The sequence below is a fragment of the Ambystoma mexicanum genome, chromosome 8 (assembly GCF_040938575.1).
Source record: "Ambystoma mexicanum isolate Mex_15411 chromosome 8, UKY_AmexF1_1, whole genome shotgun sequence".
NCBI lineage: Eukaryota > Metazoa > Chordata > Amphibia > Caudata > Ambystomatidae > Ambystoma > Ambystoma mexicanum.
In genome coordinates this window covers 535250039-535267948 of record NC_090929.1, presented here as the reverse complement: position 1 = coordinate 535267948, position 17910 = coordinate 535250039, and the positions used below count along the sequence as shown (strand labels likewise).

The 17910-nt window shown below is 42.7% G+C and overlaps 1 protein-coding gene across 1 annotated transcript in view; it reads right to left on the bottom strand.

Annotated features, from left to right (window-relative positions):
* TPRG1L (tumor protein p63 regulated 1 like) overlaps positions 1-17910 on the bottom strand; it is a 147432-nt gene that overhangs the window by 102670 nt on the left and 26852 nt on the right. The window contains exon 2 of the mRNA XM_069610229.1: positions 4359-4450. Within this exon, the coding sequence (XP_069466330.1) occupies positions 4359-4450 (92 nt within the window). The remainder of the gene's footprint in view (positions 1-4358; positions 4451-17910) is intronic.

Sequence of the window (17910 nt, the reverse complement as noted above, 5' to 3'; positions counted from 1 at the left end):
TCGCAAATGACTTTCGAGTAGCTTGGCGTAGGCCAATATTAATATATTTATTACAATAGGAGGCACGATATACTTTTTATTCTGACAAGAACATTGGGTCTTGTTTGAGGGTGGGTACGTGTGGGTGGTGGGGGAGGTTGTTTTGGGGGTTAGAACATTGGGGCCTGGTTGGGGGCGGGTACGTTTGGGTGGGTGGGCACGGGTGTACAGCTTCCCTAACCATTGCACCTCCTTCCCTGTTAATTCATCAATATATGATCATTTAAAAACAAAACATACATGAGTGGACATCGATCATTTCATTTGCAGTACAACAATTCATTTATTGGCATCACCATATCCATGCATTGCTGTGAATGTGCTGTGTCTCAAAAGTAAATGCGAATCAGTTCATCCCGTGCTCTTTGGCCATCTAGTGGACCCCCAGGAGGAGGTGGTGCCATCTCCATCCCCATCTCCATCCCCCTCATCTGCGTCTGGGGGCATTGGGATGTTCCTGCGCAGGCAGAGATTGTGCAGCATGGCACATAAGAGTGTGATTTGACCCGTCTTCACTGGGCTGTACAGCAGTGATCCGCCAGATCTGCTCAAACAGTGGAACCGGGCCTTCAGCAGTCCGAATGTCCTCTCAATCATGCCACGTGTGTGGACATGTGCCCTGTTGTACGCCTCTTCATGCCTGTTCCTTGGCCTCCGTACAGGTGTCATCCTCCATGGTGTGAGTGCATATCCAGCATCACCTACATGGGATGTAGATGGGGGGACATGTCAGTGTTAGTGGCATCAAGTCTTCATCTGATGCTGTGCTATCTTGTGTCATTGTTCATTCATGCATATGTGCCATGCAGTGGTTGGTAGTGTTTTTTGGCCATCTCAGAGGACGTTGCCAACTGGACATTGACCTACGCATTGACGTGCATGTGTACTCTGCCCTGCGGGTGAAATTTGAGTGCGAGTATGGCATTGTGCAGTGATGTGCATGCATGGCAGAGTCACTCCACTGTGATGAAGTAGTCGATGCAGGACGTCTCATGTACAGGCATCATGTGCATTGGGGGGGCAGTGTTCCATTTGTGGGTGGGTGATTGCAGTGGCACAAGGTGTATAGGACAGTGATAGTAACGGCTGTGTGTGTCATGTGGCAGGGTGTGTACGGGCACACGGTGGTGACCTGTCATGTGTTGCTTTGTGATGTTTAGGATCCGCTGTCTTATCAGTTGATGGCAGGGGGGGGTGATGCATGTGCAGTCACAGCAGCACACTCACATTGCTCATTGGCCTGGACACACACACACCACTTCAAAAGGGTTGGTGCATTGGCAGCTGTACTCACCCAATAGCCATGTGCTTTGTCCAGCATAGCGTTCCATGTACCATGGCAACGTGGAATTCCGCAGTACCATCGAGTCATGGGTTGAGCCTGGGAAACGTGCGCAGCAGTGTGTTATCAGTTGCATGGCATCACATACCATCTTTACATTCAGCGAGTGATACTGTTTCCTATTGTGTAACACCATCTCAATTGCACGTGGTACTGTCAGCTCAATGTGGGTGCAGTCAACTGCACCTATGCAATTTAGCATACCTGCTATGCCATGGAAGGCCAACTTGGTGGCAATGACCTCGGTTCATTGCCACCAAGGGTCCTCCTCCTTCTCCTCGCCATCATGTACAGTGCTGCCTGTTGGTTGAATAGGCCCAGGCCCAGTGCTCCTAGAGCTGCTGCCTGCATGGTTCTGTGTTGGGCTGGGTGTGGCCCTTTTGTAGGCTCCCAGTGGGCTGCTGGGTCCAGCTGGACTGATTTGGTGCACCTGTGCCCCGATTCAGTTCAGCAGGCACTGTTTAATGTCATGTCCGCAGTGGCGGCGGTACCACCACCGTGATCACGGTTTTAACGCCATTTTTTGGAGGCAGTGTTTCCATGTCTGCACTAGTTGTGATGCTTGCAGTGTTTCGAATAGCTGGAAACGGAGGGGTTTCCATGCAGGCGGACTTTACGGGACCCTTAACTTCGCAGTGGCAGTTGGGGGTGCTGCTATTTCCGGGGCCGCAGGTCATGATTGGGCGGACGCGGTAACGGTGCCGGTATGGTTTTACCGGCGGCGTTAACTCCGGACCGATGTACTTGTAATGAGGCCCTAGGTCTGGAGTCCTCTCTTCAGTTACCTAGATCCTGGTAGTTTACTCACTCCATCACTGGAAGATTATCTGGGACGTGACTACAGAGACTTCAGAGAAACCAGGCAGAACCAGGTTGCTGTGCCTTTCACTGAATTGGTATGGTGTCCATTTAATCTCTTGTGTGTGCAGACACACATCAGATTCCGTGTGTAAGAGCCCATTCTCAAATGCATTAAAATGAGCTTTTAACTATACGAGTGCTCATACCTTTGCTGCTCCCTTTATTCATGTTGGGAGAGAGATAAAGGCCTATATATTCATGCATTTGCTGCAATGCACACCTCTCTAGCCCTTTTTCCAAGACCCTTTGGACGACATAACAGCAAAAGAAATGCGTTAACAGGTTAATTGAGTGCCCTGCAACGATAGATTTAAATTGATGCTAGTCAACATAAAATCTACACGCCCTGCTGCCCCTGACATTTTCTGCCACGGTTGCTAGCAGAGTTGACTGCTGGCACATGTGGTTTGGTCTTCTCGATTCATCCATGTATACTGGAGGGCAGGAGCCTGGGCCATTAATGATGTACTGTGTAAAGGACTGGATTGTTCTCTGAAAAAATGAGCTTGTTTGGGTGGAACGAATAGCAGATGGTTATTGGTGTGCAATTGCTCCTGGTTAGACACAGGAGGACTATTTTACCACCTCCAGCCGGCCTATCTGCAAAACCGGATATACTAGCCATGGAAACAACTAAAATTTGAGAAAACGGTGTACAACTTGGTGTTTGGGTGGTAATGCAGATACAAAAGCATTTTCGAGTCCCTCTCATAGACAAGTTCTTGCACCAGACAGATAAAAAGGCTCCATGAACGTCTGGTGGTTTCCTGAAATGGCATATCCGATACCTTGTACATTTTCTTTGTGTAGGTAACTCATCGTTTTCGTCATGCTGTACAATTTTGGACCATAGCCGATCACTGGGATGGTGTGGGGACTGCTCGACACTAGGGATCAGGAACGCCTTCTTGTGGGCTGCTTTGTCATTTTCAGATGAGTGCTATGTTCACTGCATTTCTGTCTTTGTACACCAAAACAACCAACTCGCTAAAACTGCACACATTTCAGTTACATTTTGAGACCCTGCTTTATCCTACTGGATTACATCTGCACCAGCTGGCAAATTAGGGAAAATCAGAGCTCTGAAATTTCCCATGCCCATGTGTGAGAAAGCCACCCAGTCCCGTTTTCTCCTGTGGATGCCAGGAATTCCAAGCAAAAACAGAACGGTGTGGCCTTTTTCGCATATGGAGAAATAGGAAACTTGAAAGCTCTGGAACAGCCAGGCTGCCTCTGGCAAATAAGCAAAACCCCTTTACCATTCAGCATGCAACAGACAAAATGTGGCCTGCCATTTTGGCAGACTCTTGGTGCTAGGTCTTCTATGAAAGGAATTGCAGGTGTTGGTATGCAGCTTTGTTTGCAACTAGTCTGCCTGAGTGAGAGTGCGGGTCAAGGGCTGCATGCAGCAAGCTGGTGGGGGAGATGAAGAGTTCAGAGGATGCCAGTGCCTGGAATGGAGGTGGGCATACTAGCTGGTTCTCAGCAGCATGCGAGTGGCTAGTAGATGTGTGTAGGATAGGATGCAGGGATCAAAACACTGATTTGAGGAGTCAGCTCCTAGGAAGAAGGAAAAAGCCAGTAAGCGGCTGCTACTTGGACCCAAGAAGGCAGTACATGAAGTGTGAATTCTAACCTCCACATGAGATGCAAACTATAGCTTTTTGTCAATTATATGCGACCCAACAATATTCAAACATTGCCTAGATGTGTCCTTATGCTACCTTCTACATATTCCAAACACAAAAGGTGATTGTCCCATAAGTGTGTGTATGGCATCAGCTGGCCTGTGTAATCAAAAGCAGCTGTGAGAAGGAAGCTAACCAGGCTCTTCTAAACTAAAAAGCAAGAGCTAAAGAGCTCCTACTTGTTTTGATATTAGAGCCGCAAAATACAATGGTGATCAGAATAGTGATGGGCACAAAATATATAAAATGTGCAAGGCATGACACCATAGAGTAAAGCATGATAAGGAAAAAACAAAAACATCCTCCCAACACGCCTGCTACTTGAGCTCTGCAGACCACTGTGCCGCTGTCAAGGTGAACGTGTTTTAGATAATACATAAAGAGAGCCATCTAAACAATTCAAAGCACACAATTAATAAACCACTTACTCCGTCAGCAGCCATACACTGTGCACTTCTCCATCTTCAGTCGGCATAACAACTGCCCTGATCTCGTTTACGGCTTGCTCAATGGTGCCAGGCTAAAAACGAAAAGACATTTACTTATTTTTAAAACACCAATAGATGAAATTGTCAATCTCTTTAAAATTTCACCATGATGGATCTTTAATGGGATCAATAGTTTCTGGCTGGGCGTTTCGAGCATTGCGGTTTGTCTACATCACAGCAAATTATATTTAGAGATAAAGCATACCTTTTATTTCATTGGCAGTGTTTATAAAGCAGGGTTCTTACTACAATTAGAAATCACAAAAGAGAATGACAATAACGGGGATCAAATAGAGACGTATCAATTAAAACACATTACATAAAGGGTTAGTAGACGTTATGGTTATAAGCGAGCATTTGTAGTACAGGATGTTACCCATTTTCATACTAACTCCTTCCACTTTTTCCCCCCTCAGTACACAAGTACTTTATGTGAAAGAGGCTAGGCGGTTCTCTCTGGACTTCCCCTATCCTTTACAAACATTTGCTCCGTATAGAGAAAAGCCTCAATGTTGGATAACTTCCTTTCGTTCATTACGAACTATAATGCTTTGTGGGCAGCGCACTTGGAAAAAAGAAAAAAAAAAAATCTACCTTCAGATTTTGATTCTCTCAGATTTACAAACATCCTACATCTTATGATAACTATGCTTTTCTTGCTTAAAAACAAAAACAAAAAAAAAACATTACTACACCTCTAATCACCTCCTGGTCCTCTCATCCCCATCCCCTTTTTCATATTCTTAAAATCCGAGGTTAGCCCCCTCCTCCGCTTGACCATTCCATTTCGTTAGTGTTGACTGCTTTCGACTTTGCTTCCTATTGCACCTCGAAGACTTAAGCTAGGCGAAATTTCTTCTTGCTGCCTCCCTTTCCCCCTCCAAAGTATATGCTACTTTCCCCACTCAGCCTTTTCTTCTATCTCATATTGCGATACTAATCTTTTTCTGTCTCGAGCACACCCCTCCGCTGCTCCATCCGATCCTCTTCCTTTGGCTAATATAGACAAAGTGTACCCACTGCTGAATCCATACATTATAGTCATCTGCCATCTTTCCCGATCCTCTGGCATTTTCCCAGCAGAATTTAAACATGCTACAGTTATTCATTTATTAATCAAATACATTCTTCATCCTTCTATTCAGAATAAATTGTCATCTAGTTATCCAGCTACTCTTATCTCTCGAACATTTTGGAAAAGGTAGTTTACTGTCAACTCTCTAGTTTTGTGAATTCCCACAATCTTTTCCAATCTGGATTTCGACCATATAATTCCACATAAACTGCACCTCCTCACTTCACAAATTCTCTTCTTCTTGCCCACCACTTTGAACTCTTAATATCTTTCTAGTTGCATGTACTCAGTTTCCTGGCTAGGTCAATCGGCAAACCTGCACTACCGCTAAGCTTTGGTGTCACCCAGTCTTCGGTTTTACGTCCTCTACTCTATACTTCAAAGCTATCTAAAAATCATTGCTTTCTGTTGTCTCTCTTTGCACTTGCATGGATGACCCTCATATTTTCTTTTTTGTCTGGTCACCATCTATCCGATTCTCTACATACCATTCTCTCATTCTGTCTTTCTGGTATTCCATCTTGGAAGCCATCACATCAGCTAGACATCTTGGGGTAGTTTTTGACTCCACTCTTTCCTTTTAGACTCACATTGCGCGTCTGGCTAAATTCTTTTGCTTTGCTTTATACAAAATTCCCAAAATGTATCCCTTTTTAATGTTCCGTGCTACAAACTTTTTGATCACGCCCCTTGTATTTTCTTGCTTAGATTACTGCTCTGCACTTTGGTAGATCTTCCGGTTTATGCTCCAGTTCCTCTTTCATCCATTTTCAAGGCTTCTATTCAGCTGCTCTACCGTCCTTCGATCTGGGCATCGTTTATTTCACCGTGCAGGCTCTTGGATCATTATCATTTTCAATGTATTGTTTAGACTTGCTTAACATGGTCCTGCTCCCCTTTATCTTCCCTTGTTTCCTTGTATACTCCTTTGTGCTCTCTTCTCTGCCACACTATTTCGTCTGTCCGTCTGTCCCCGGCCGCCATTGCCCAGTCCCGTTTTCAAGCATTCTCCCATTCAGCCCCTAAACACTGAAACACTCTTCCATTGCACATTTGCTGCTCTGCTTGTTCTTTAGCAATGTTCTGTACTCTTCTCAAAGACCAATTTATTTCCCATTCTACCTCCTCCGATTGTGCATATTTGCTGTTCTATATCCTGCTGTATAATGCATTTTTGTAACCTTCGATTCCCATGTCATAGCGCTTGGTAAAAGCACTTAATAAATGCAAATAAAATACAAATATTTAACACACGCCCCATTTATTATATGGTCTACATTGGATACAGTAGATATGTGCTCTGGTTCTTGATCGACAACCATGGTTTATCCTGCTCTTTTCAGATAAGCTTCAATACAAAGGGGTACTTTGTTACTGCAAAAACTAAAGCATTGCTGTGAGATTCTCAAAGATGTGAGATTGAATCTGTACTGTTCTTAGCACAAAGGTTAACTATTGGAGGCAACCTCCTTTGCATCTATACGGAGAACAGTTCCATAGAATAAAGTGTATAAAAAGGACACACAATTAACCATTAATACATTGCCATTACAAGTGATTGGTACATAGAACTTGAAATGAGAGTGAGGCTACTGAATGAGCAGTTGTTTAAAGAGATGCAGCAGAGTGAAGACTTGAGCTAATTTGAGAGAATGTAGACATGTGGCTTTTGTTTACCAGTCTGTTTGTTCATTTAAGACTGAAAGTAAATCGGCAGGAGCATATTACACAGGTGAAGGCTGAAGGCCTACGTGCCAGATTTTAGTCAGTACGACTGAAAAGACAATTTGTGTGCAAAATCTGTTTTGTAAATGCATTTCCTCTTTACAAAGAGTGGCTTTCAATGCGCGTTTTTTAAAATGTATTTTAACATGGATACCTCTCCAGCGCCAATGGAATCCGCAAGGAATTCTCATTGCACCACCAGGTGACTAATAGTAAACAAAATGCTCAATAGCAAAATCTATGATACAAAATCGTACATGATGTGATTTATAAATCACAAACTAGCTGGGGCAACCGAGTGCTGAATCTGGGGGGATTGACTCAGGGGGTTATAAGTAGGTTACAGTGGAGCTGAAATGGTAGGGAGTGTAGGGGTTCACCAGAGGAGGGAGAAGTAACGTTGAGTGAGGCAATCAGGCACATGTTCTTTTGAAGAGCAGGCCTGTGGGTACATAGGAAAATAAACAATTAAATTCCAACAGATACAGAATCAGACAGCGGTTCACCAAAGGAAACTGGAACCAGACAAACAGCTCTTAAATCCGTCCATTAGCTCCCCCATAGAAATAGAGAGACCTTCAAACTCCTGCATAATATACACCAGGCTCTTTGGGGCCCTTGCAACAATCAGCCTTGACGCCCTTACAGAAGAACCATTAGGTTCCACTGGTCACCCAGCTCGGCACAGCCCTGAGTGGCCAAACTTAAACTAAGCACAGACTGAAGAACGAACAATGGCACACATTCCGCCCAAGCTGAGAAACTCTTTTCCAGAGAAATCTGCAAAGTGAAGATAACCCTCCTGCAGGTTGGAAAAGTGCATAAAACCCTTCAGGGTTGAAAGCCCATATGCCCATCAAACAGCTTTAGAGACAGTGGTCAATGGGAATTTACTGATTGCCTGTTGAGCCTTCGCTCTGCAAGAGGTTTGTTTCCCCCATCCCATAAAAAGATAAGTGTACGGTATATGGGTTGCCAACTACCATTCCTGGGACACTTGCATACACAAACATTAATGACTGTTAGGACCCTGTTGGGCACAACTGGTGGCATAGCTGTTAAAGAGAGATTGGTTATCGAATGCTGTGTTACCAAACAACGCTTGTTGTATTTTTTACAAGCAAAAAAAATATTAAAAAAGCATCTTGCAGCAACTGTACCTTTATTAGGCCAACTGCATATTTGTGTCTGCTAGCTTTCAAGGCCATGTGGTCTTTTCCTCAGCTGCAAGCATTAACACTTCTAATTCGTACATAGTCCTTGCTGTGTGCCCCCTATATAGATAGCTAAAGCTTTTTCTAAAGGCCTGGAATGTTCTCTCGAAGTGTGCATATTTGGTGTGGTTCCAGGACGAAGGAACAGCAGGTGCTTTCAGATGTGCAATTGCTCCTGATCGTGGTTAGATGTAGGACTGTTTTATGGAGGTCTCCAGCTGGCCTTTCTGTGGAAAGGTGGGAGCTGGATGCACTAGTCTGGAAGGGAGGGTGGAGATTACATTGGAAAAACGATGTAGAACTGGGTAATGAGTGATGATGCAGGTAAAAAAAGCATTCTGGTGCCCTCTCGTAGATGAGCTCTTGTACCCTGACAGACGTAAAGTCTCCAGGAACATCTCATGGTTCCATGAAACGACAGCTTCCAATTCCTACAAATTCCTTGCTGTATGTACACTGTGTAGGTAATTAACCATTACTATGGCGCATCAGGAGTGCCATAGTAAGTGGCTGTTGGGCTGGAATGGAGCCTTTGGAGAGCCCTGCTGCTTCGTTTGTACTAAGCTGCTGTCTGCAAGAAGAAGAACTGTTTGCCTGTCCTTCAGCGCAACACGGCCTTTTGTTGGACTTCAAGCCCCAAGTAAAGAACTTTACATTGACTGTTACTTTGATCTCTAACGGTGATCTAAAGCGCGTTTCGCGGTCTGTGTATTATACATCCGCCATCGAGTTACTTACTCTAGCTATTCTCATTCACTTTAAGTTCCCCAGTGTGACCCCGCCCACTGCACCGCCTAACGGCCGCTCCTCAATTTCTACATATAGTGAGGCGCGCGCATCGGAAGTGCCATAGTAAGTGGCTGTTGGGCTGTTCGGCTGGCGGTGGCAGGGCAGTGGGATCCTTTTACTTAATAGTAAGTGTGATAAAGTAAGGGTGTTAACTTGCAGGAACTGCTTTTCTTCTTACACCTTGAATTAAATATGTGGAAAGATAAGTTACCACAAATGAAAAAGGATGCGGGGGCTGACTTTTTCAAATGCGGTCAGCACCCGACGCGCGAGCCTTGCTAGGGCTGTAGCGTGCCCCTTACCCTTAGCGAGTGACGAAGAGGAAGCTTTACTGCAGTGTGCGCAGGAATGCTCCGCTGATTGTAAAACCATTGAAGACCAAATTGACCCATATCAACCCCTTTTTGCTGATTTAGAAATACCTATTTCTGATAATGTTAAAGGGGACATACCTGTTAATAGTGATCCATTGGATGTGGTGGATGCATCCATTCCTAGCAGTTTCTGTTACGACAACTTGACCGATTTCCTGTCCCTTAACCCTTTGGGGGGTAATAAGCCTGCAGGGGGTGCGGGGGGGGTTTGAATGATTCGGTCAAACCTGTTATGGAGACTGATTTCTCTACAATGAGTATTTTCAACAGAGCACTGCTGTCAGAACTTAGAAAACAGACAGTGGCTCTAATGACGCGGGCCAAATAGGTAGACAAATTACCGATTTACAGAGTCTTTTGTACAGGCCATGAGGGAAGAAGCTAAACTTTATGAAAACCAGCCTAAAGTAATTAAAACACGTACTTGCCCCAGTAACACTACTACAGAGGGTGATGTTATAGTAATTTAATCTTCACAGGAACTGGGGGGTGGGGGCGGGCTCAATACTAAAGCTCAGATCCACAACAAAGATCAGAATGAAAGAAGCACGAAGGCCATCCTGGATGGTATAGTCTTGCCGTGTTATTCGCAGAGTGAACATTTTCAGGTAAAATTATCAAAAAGGCAGGAGAAAAAAATGGCCAAACAAAGGAAAAACAACAATAACATGGCTGCAGTGCTTAAAAAAACCTCTAGGAAATTCCTGAGGGATGTAGAACCGACTCAGATAATCCCAATTATTAAAGGTGCTTAAAGACGACATTGCCTCTACATCTGTCAATACCTATGATGCTATCACTCAACCTCGAAAAGTGTACGCACCTCATGTGCCTTTTAACACGGGGTCCAGTCTAGCAGAATGTGGTAAGGAATCTTTGGGTGACAAATATAACGGATATGAATGTGCAAATGAATATCTGTTTGATGGTAAAAGGGACAATGATCTGCGTCAACCTGCCTTTCCCGAGATGCCTGGGCTAATTCTCAAAGCTTTGACGATAAGGGCCATACATCCTTGAACAGACCATATATATTATTGCCATCTACTATACCAGAACTTAGCCTAATCACCTCGGAAGACATTAAACTGGTGGATTACATTCATAGATTTAGAAATGACTATGTGCGCCTAGTCATTCCCTCACCCCTGGTAAGGTCTTTGCTTCTTAAGGAGGCTGCACAATTACAAATACGAGGCCTTGATATTTATGAATGTAGAACAACCACACAGAACCCTCTTAGTATGACACAGAAGCGGGTGTCCTCAGAGGGGTGGGGGTGGGGTCTGAAATCAGGAGAGAATTCTGGGTAATGTTGCTTTAGGGGGTGAAAAAGATTTGAATAAACAAGAGTGGCGATGGTTGGCTTTATCCTTGAGGGAATCTATTGATTCACTGAAACAGCTGGGCAGACCTCTTTAGCTCCTGTGACAATCTAAAATGTGTGAGTTGGAATTCACGGGGCAGTTTTAACTTATTGCATAATGATGAGCTTATGAGATATCTAGGGGAGTTTGATTTTATTCTCCTACAAGAGACATGGTCTAGAGTTCAGTTATGCTGGGATGGTTTTGACGTCACCTCCGATTGTGCCTATGGTAAGAACAGGGGTCGCCCGAAGGGGGGTTTGACGATTGCTGTAAAAAAGACTAACAAAATGGTAAAAACTGGGGAATGGACATGTCTACATCATTTTTTAGCAGTCTCTTACAAAATGGGTAAAAACAATAACGTCTTTTCGGTACTCATTATCAATGTGTACTGGAACCCTAACTAACTGTCTGATCATACTCTTGAAAAAGAGCTTGTCAATTTGGGAGGCATAATGGAATTGTGGCTAGAATGCAATTTAGGGGGACAAATTATAATTGCAGGGGTCTTGAATGAGAATTGCAATTGTGACAGATCGATAGGGGATTTTGCAGTGGCCTCTGTGGGTGAATCTGATAAGGCTGCGGGTAACCCTGTTGTACGGGGGGGTTTATGGGCCCACTTTATTGAAATCTGGGGCATGGAGCCAATCCATAACGAGCATTATACCTGGAAAGCTAGAGGCTCACAATTAATAATAGACTGTCTTTTTGTCCACTGCCCTTTCTGAAGGTCTAGATAAGTTTGAAGTAAAGGATTCAGGAAGCAGTGACCACTGCTTTCTCATTTTTTAAACGAGAATTGATTTTTGTAAACCTCCTGTGATATACTATGCTCAAATTGTGACTTAACAGCGGTAATAGAATCAAATGGTGTCACAGATTAAATGATAAATTCACCGTCACCATGATTGGAGATTATGACTCAATGACAAACTGTGATCGGGCTGAATGTTATTCGGCTAGTAATTTTACTCATTACATTGAATCCAAAATATCTAAGCTGGTGGGTGGTACTAATAATTATACACATGTAAACAAAAACCATAAACATGCTATGGACACTGCTATCCACGAACGTAAGAATATCTAAAGGAAGGAGCTTAGACAACTAAAGAAACTCGGTTTAGCTGATTCTCTTGCTTTGTTAGAGAGGAAAAAATACAACAAAGATATAAAAACTGGGTAATCTCTCACAAAGGTCGCCGTTTTCAATTAGACAGCAAAGCTATGTTAAAATCTCTCTGTGGTCATAACTGTACTAATTTTTGGACATTAATTAATGATCAAGAAAAATCTCAGAAAGAGGTCATGTTAAACCCCATTTCCGAAGACTTATGGTTAGGCCACTTCTCTAACCTGTACAGTGAAAGTAGGATATCGGAAAATTGTAAAACCCTGGTTAAACCAACATGGTCACTGCGATTCCCGATGGAGGACATAATCACATTAATTAACAAATCCAAAAATTCGGGTGCCACTGGTCCTAATAATCTGTCCAACAAACTTTTGAAACTTAACCCGTTTTTTTGGGCTAAGGTTTTGTACACACTTTATACTAATATTGTGATGCTTAAGGTCATTCCGCAGTCATGGAGAGTATCTATTGTAATACCAGTATTTAAAAAGGGGTCCAGATTGTGCCCCAAAAGTTATAGGCCGATAGCGATCGCTGATCCTGAATCGAAAATATTTGGTTCTCTTGTTTTACGGGAATTGTTAGATTGGATCAATGAAAAATCAATTTTAGACGTTAAACAAATTGGTTTTAAAAAAAGACGGACGGACTGCGGGGGGCTTATATTAAAATCTCTCATAGCAAAGTCCATGATACGAGATAAAAGACCTTTATTTGTGGCATCGATGGATTTAAGCTCTGCCTTTGACCTAGTTGATAGGACTCTTTTGTGGCAGAGATTAAAAGATCTGGAAATCCCTTTACATCTGCTTGATATAATTACTGCCCTTTATACGGCTACTAGAGTGACAGTGCGTTTAAATACTAGGGGTCTTTTGTCCAAGGAGCTAATCATACCAAATGGTCTGCGCCAAGGGTGCATGCTGGCCCCAACAGTCTTTAACTTGTATGTTAGTGGTGCAAATAAGGCTCTCAGTGGAAAAGGGCTTGTGTTCCCTAAGATAAATAATATCGAAAATGTCATGGCTTGCGTACGCCGATGATTTTCTATTAATGGATAACACCAAGATTGGTTTACAGAGACTGCTTGCAGCCTTTGAGAAATTCACTTGCAACCTACAATTGAAAATTAATCCATCAAAGACTGTCAATGTGCGGTTTGGCAAACGAAACCTGAAAGAGAAGTCCTTTGCATGGTTTTGTGGGAATAAGACTATTAAAGCCCAACAAGCATTTAAATATCTGGGGTTTTACTTCTCTGGAACTGACTCTAATGTTCTGATAAAAAGTCAACTCCAATTGAAAGCGGACATTGCTATTAGACAGATGAGGGCGATTGATACTAGATACGGTAAATTTACCATGGTCCCCCTGAGGGAATTCTACCTCAAAAAGATCATACCACGGCTGATGTACGGCATGGAACTTTTTTCTCAAGAACTCTACGAATATCTGTATCTCATTGAAAGTAGAATATGGAGGTCAGTTTTATTCCACTTGCCTAAGTGTATACCATTGGAACTGGTAAGATATGAATTGGGTCTCCAATCACTTCATGCACACCCAATGTGGAAACGTATGAGTCTCTGGAGAAAATGCAAGACAGCGGCAGATGACACTTTGTATTCAAGGGCTTTTCAAGAAAAGTCTAATCACTTCATACACAAACTACACTTAGAGACAACAAGTTGTCTCACCTCCTTAGGCATGTCAGTCATTACCCTATGTAATAATCCAGTAAGAATTAAAATCAGCCTTATGGGTTTTGATTGGCAGAAGACAAAGCATAAAATCTTGGAATCGAAATTGTATAAGTTTGCATGTTCCACTTGGAAGTGGTTTCCAGACATAGAAGGATACTTGACTCAATACCGGAGTAAATGTATGCGAAATGATTACATGCGCTTTCGATTCAATGTCTTACCAACAAATCAGATCCAAAATATTAGGCAATGCAACCCAAATACTTGGCCCTGGTGTAGATTTTGCTTGAAAGAGGGCGAAAGTGAAACACTCCAACATATCTTGTTGGTATGTCCTGGCCTCAAGACTGAAAGAATTAGGTACTTTGCACAGTTTGTCAATTCTATCTATGATGTAGATAGAGACTTTATATGGAATAGAATGCTACAAGATAACACTATCAGGCTAAAAATACGAGTGACTACATTCTTGCGTAATGTGTGTAATTTATGCCAAGACGTACCAAAGCATGTGGTCAGTTGAAATGTAATCTGGTCTTTGCCTCTGAAATCGTGCTGTGTAATCACTTTGTTTAGGTGGATTTGCTTTTGTTTAATTGTGATTATGACTGTTTGCATATGATTTTAATGTGTGCTTAGTGAATTTGGTTTGTGACTAAGCTATTACTCTTATCTTGACAGTAGGATATTAGCTAATGTACTCTTATTGTTTGATTCTCTTAATTCGAAGAAATGAATTTGTAATGTATCATAATCATATGTATTTTTGTAAAGGTTTATAAATAAACCAAAAAAAAAAAAATTTAAAAAAACATTCGCAGTCATGCTGTAAAGCTTTGGATTTAACCAGAGAACTAGGATGTCATGGATTACAAATGTCTTCTTGTGGACTGTTTTTTTCTTCAGATGAGCGCTATGGTTGGTTGCATTCATCTTTGAATGAACACTCAAAAACAACAAAAAACTATTTGTATTAATCATTTGGGAGAAATGTTAATGCTGCCTCAGCCGATTTACATGCAAAGATTGCTACTCCAAACCAACAATACCAAAATCACTAATACTGGACGCATTTCAGTTACCTTTTGGAGTACCTGCTTTGCCCTAATTGCAGGGGTCTGCAACCTGCAGACATGTTTTGGACTATGACCCCAGCAATTCCTCACAATTTACTATGCTGGCTGGGTTGATGGTCGTTGAGTCCAAAATATCTGCAGAGTTACACTCCTACCATACTGTATTACCTTTGCTCAACATTTATGCTTCTTACCCAAGAAGGGAACAAAGTGGTTTTGAAAGCTAGACAAAAAAACAAAAAATAAAAATAAAAAAGTGTAAAGTAGTATTGTGGGTTTTTATTTCATTTTTTACAAAATGGTACTGCATACTGCATATGGGTAAAGATTTCAAGCTGAAAGCTACTAGCCATGCATACAATTTCAATCCACCCCTCAGTTCTCCATATGCACATCAACCCTTATTCCAAACTTGCCACTGATGAGAGGCGAGTGCAAATTCTGATGCTGGCTATTGTGGACGTTCTTTGAGCAACACAGTTAAGCAGTTTTTGCGATGACATAGGTTTGTGACAATACACTATTTTAGAGACTCAAATCCCCCAGTGACGCAAATAAAAAGAAACTACTTGATTTGGTATTTATTTTTTAAAGGTTCAAAAATACCCCTCGCAACTGTGGGTCTTCAAAAACCAGGAGGCAGGGGGACTCCCCAGAAGAACGGAACCATGAACTGTGCTAAGGACTGGTCCCTCATCAAAACTCATTTCTAAAGCAGAGCAAAAAAGAAAGCGACTGGTTTACAATTGCACCTAGGCATCCCGATGGTAAGGTACTCATCACAAAGAAATGACATATGGATTCTGGAACTTGATGAATAGCAAAGTTGACCAATATCTATAGGTGTTAGAAGGGTTACAACTGACAAAAATAAGCCTACTATAGAACAATAAGCACAGTGATAGCTCTGGACAGCTTGCTCATCATTGTTTTAGCCTGTCTGCACGATTACAAAAAGACAACAGCCATACGCACGACAGTCTTGGTCCTGCCACCATAAGGAGTAGAACCACCCAACTGCACTAGAAGGTTTAGACTGAGCAGGGGGACAGCGGCTTGGTGTGTGTACAGCAAAATCTGTTACAGAACACGTGTTCCCACAGGCAAGTACAAAAAGGTATATTTATCAGACCCACGCGATCACCACAAATGCACACAATACTGGTAATTAAAACCCCTATCAAACACATATACACCATAGTTGGTAACACCAAGATTAGTTAGCTACCACTGTAGATTATACAGTTTAATATGCACTGTTAAAGTGGGACAACAGTTTTGCAAACCTTGGGTAGGCTAGAAATGCTTCAGTATAAAGAGAAACACTTTAAAAGCTCTGTTCCTAGCTTGATGAGAGTTAAGTATATAAAAAGGAGAATTCTTATTGAGGAAGTTCTTGGTAAAGGTCACTGTACAAATGGTCAAAAGATCGCCGGGAAAAGGTTGTGGCGATATTATATGGGTGACCATATATATGGGGACAGGGGCATAACAAAAAAAATAAGAAAAAAAAAGTTTGGGGTTGAGGGGGGTGTCCCCCACATGTTCCATGTAATAATGTCGCCACAAAAAACTGCCATTTTTCAGCAATATTTTTGCATGGCGAGATTTTTGTGGCGACATTATTACATGGAACCCTGAGGAGAAGACTACTGATCCAGGCTACCCCACCTCTTACATGGTAAAGAAGCCACTTTTAACTTAAGGGCTCTGCATCCAACAGAAATCAACAGGGATGGCGGCACATAAAGAGAAGGTATCTTGACCACCGGACTCCAACTTGCAACACCAGAAGGCAGAGAAATGTTCGGACAATGAGGCTTACTGTAGGAGGCTCACAGGGTGCGGCTTCAATGCTTCCAGCAACAGATGGGTCAGGCTCAGGGAGAGACCCCAGTATAGGTTATAGAGTGCATGGGAGCACCCCACAGAATCAGACGTTAGCAGGCCCCCAGGAGCAGCGTGGTTACAGTTCGGGTCACAGCAGACCCTTCCTCAAGGCAAGCGACGGCAGCATCAGGTTGGTGAAGTCACAGCAGAGCTTGGAGAATGCCAGCAAAGTGTCTAGGAAAGGGCCTGTGCAAAATTGAAATCCAGTTTTGTCCCACAAGTTGGTCCCAACAGTCAAGAAGAAGAAAGCCCCTGGTTCAGGTCTTTCCAGCAGTTTTCAGAAATGCAGTAGTTAGTGTGGCCAATGCTGGTGGCAGCAGCAGTCACCCAGTGGGTCTCTGGTTTCAGATACTTGGATGTTGTGTTGGCCAATCAAATGGTCCCAGATCCTCTGCTGGTGTCTGGATTTCGGGCTGGGCCTGGCCCAGCCCACCTATTGGAGAGATAAAACATTCAACAAGGTGGAGCCTGTACAATCAGGCACATCCTGCCACCTCAATCTGCCCAGCAACAGTACATTCCCTGGCTGAAGTGTGGATTGAGACAGAACAGCCCCAAATTCAAGCCAGTTCTCGCAAACACACACGAATATCTGGGCAGTCCAAACCTCACCTGTTGTGAAAATGTGTGCTCTTATTTGGAATTTACCAACCTGCAAAAGAAGTAAGATGGACAATAAAGAAACTGTCAATAAGAACATGGATTGTACCACGAGAATATAAAATTTTTAGTATATGGTATTTAAAAAAAAAAAAAAAAAAAAAAAAAAGGCACCGTCACAACTAAAAAGTAAGATGGACAGCAGTGCATCGAAAAAAAAAAAAGATTAACTGTTTACTGCCACCAGCCTATTCAGCACACATCAGTAAAAAGGGACACAAATTACACTGTAAAAATAAAAAGGTCCAATAAATATAATTAAATACATTTTAAAAAATGACATTACCTGCACTGGTCACCATAGACTAACCAGTGCACCGTAAAAGAAATAATAGAAGCGGCCAACTGTGGTAAAACGGTCCAAACCCCCAAAAAAACAGAAAGACTACAGATAGAAAGCAGATATGCAGCGGGTGGTGGGGGCGTATGGCTCCATTACGACCACTCCATTTCAATGTTTCATTGATATTCCTTACGA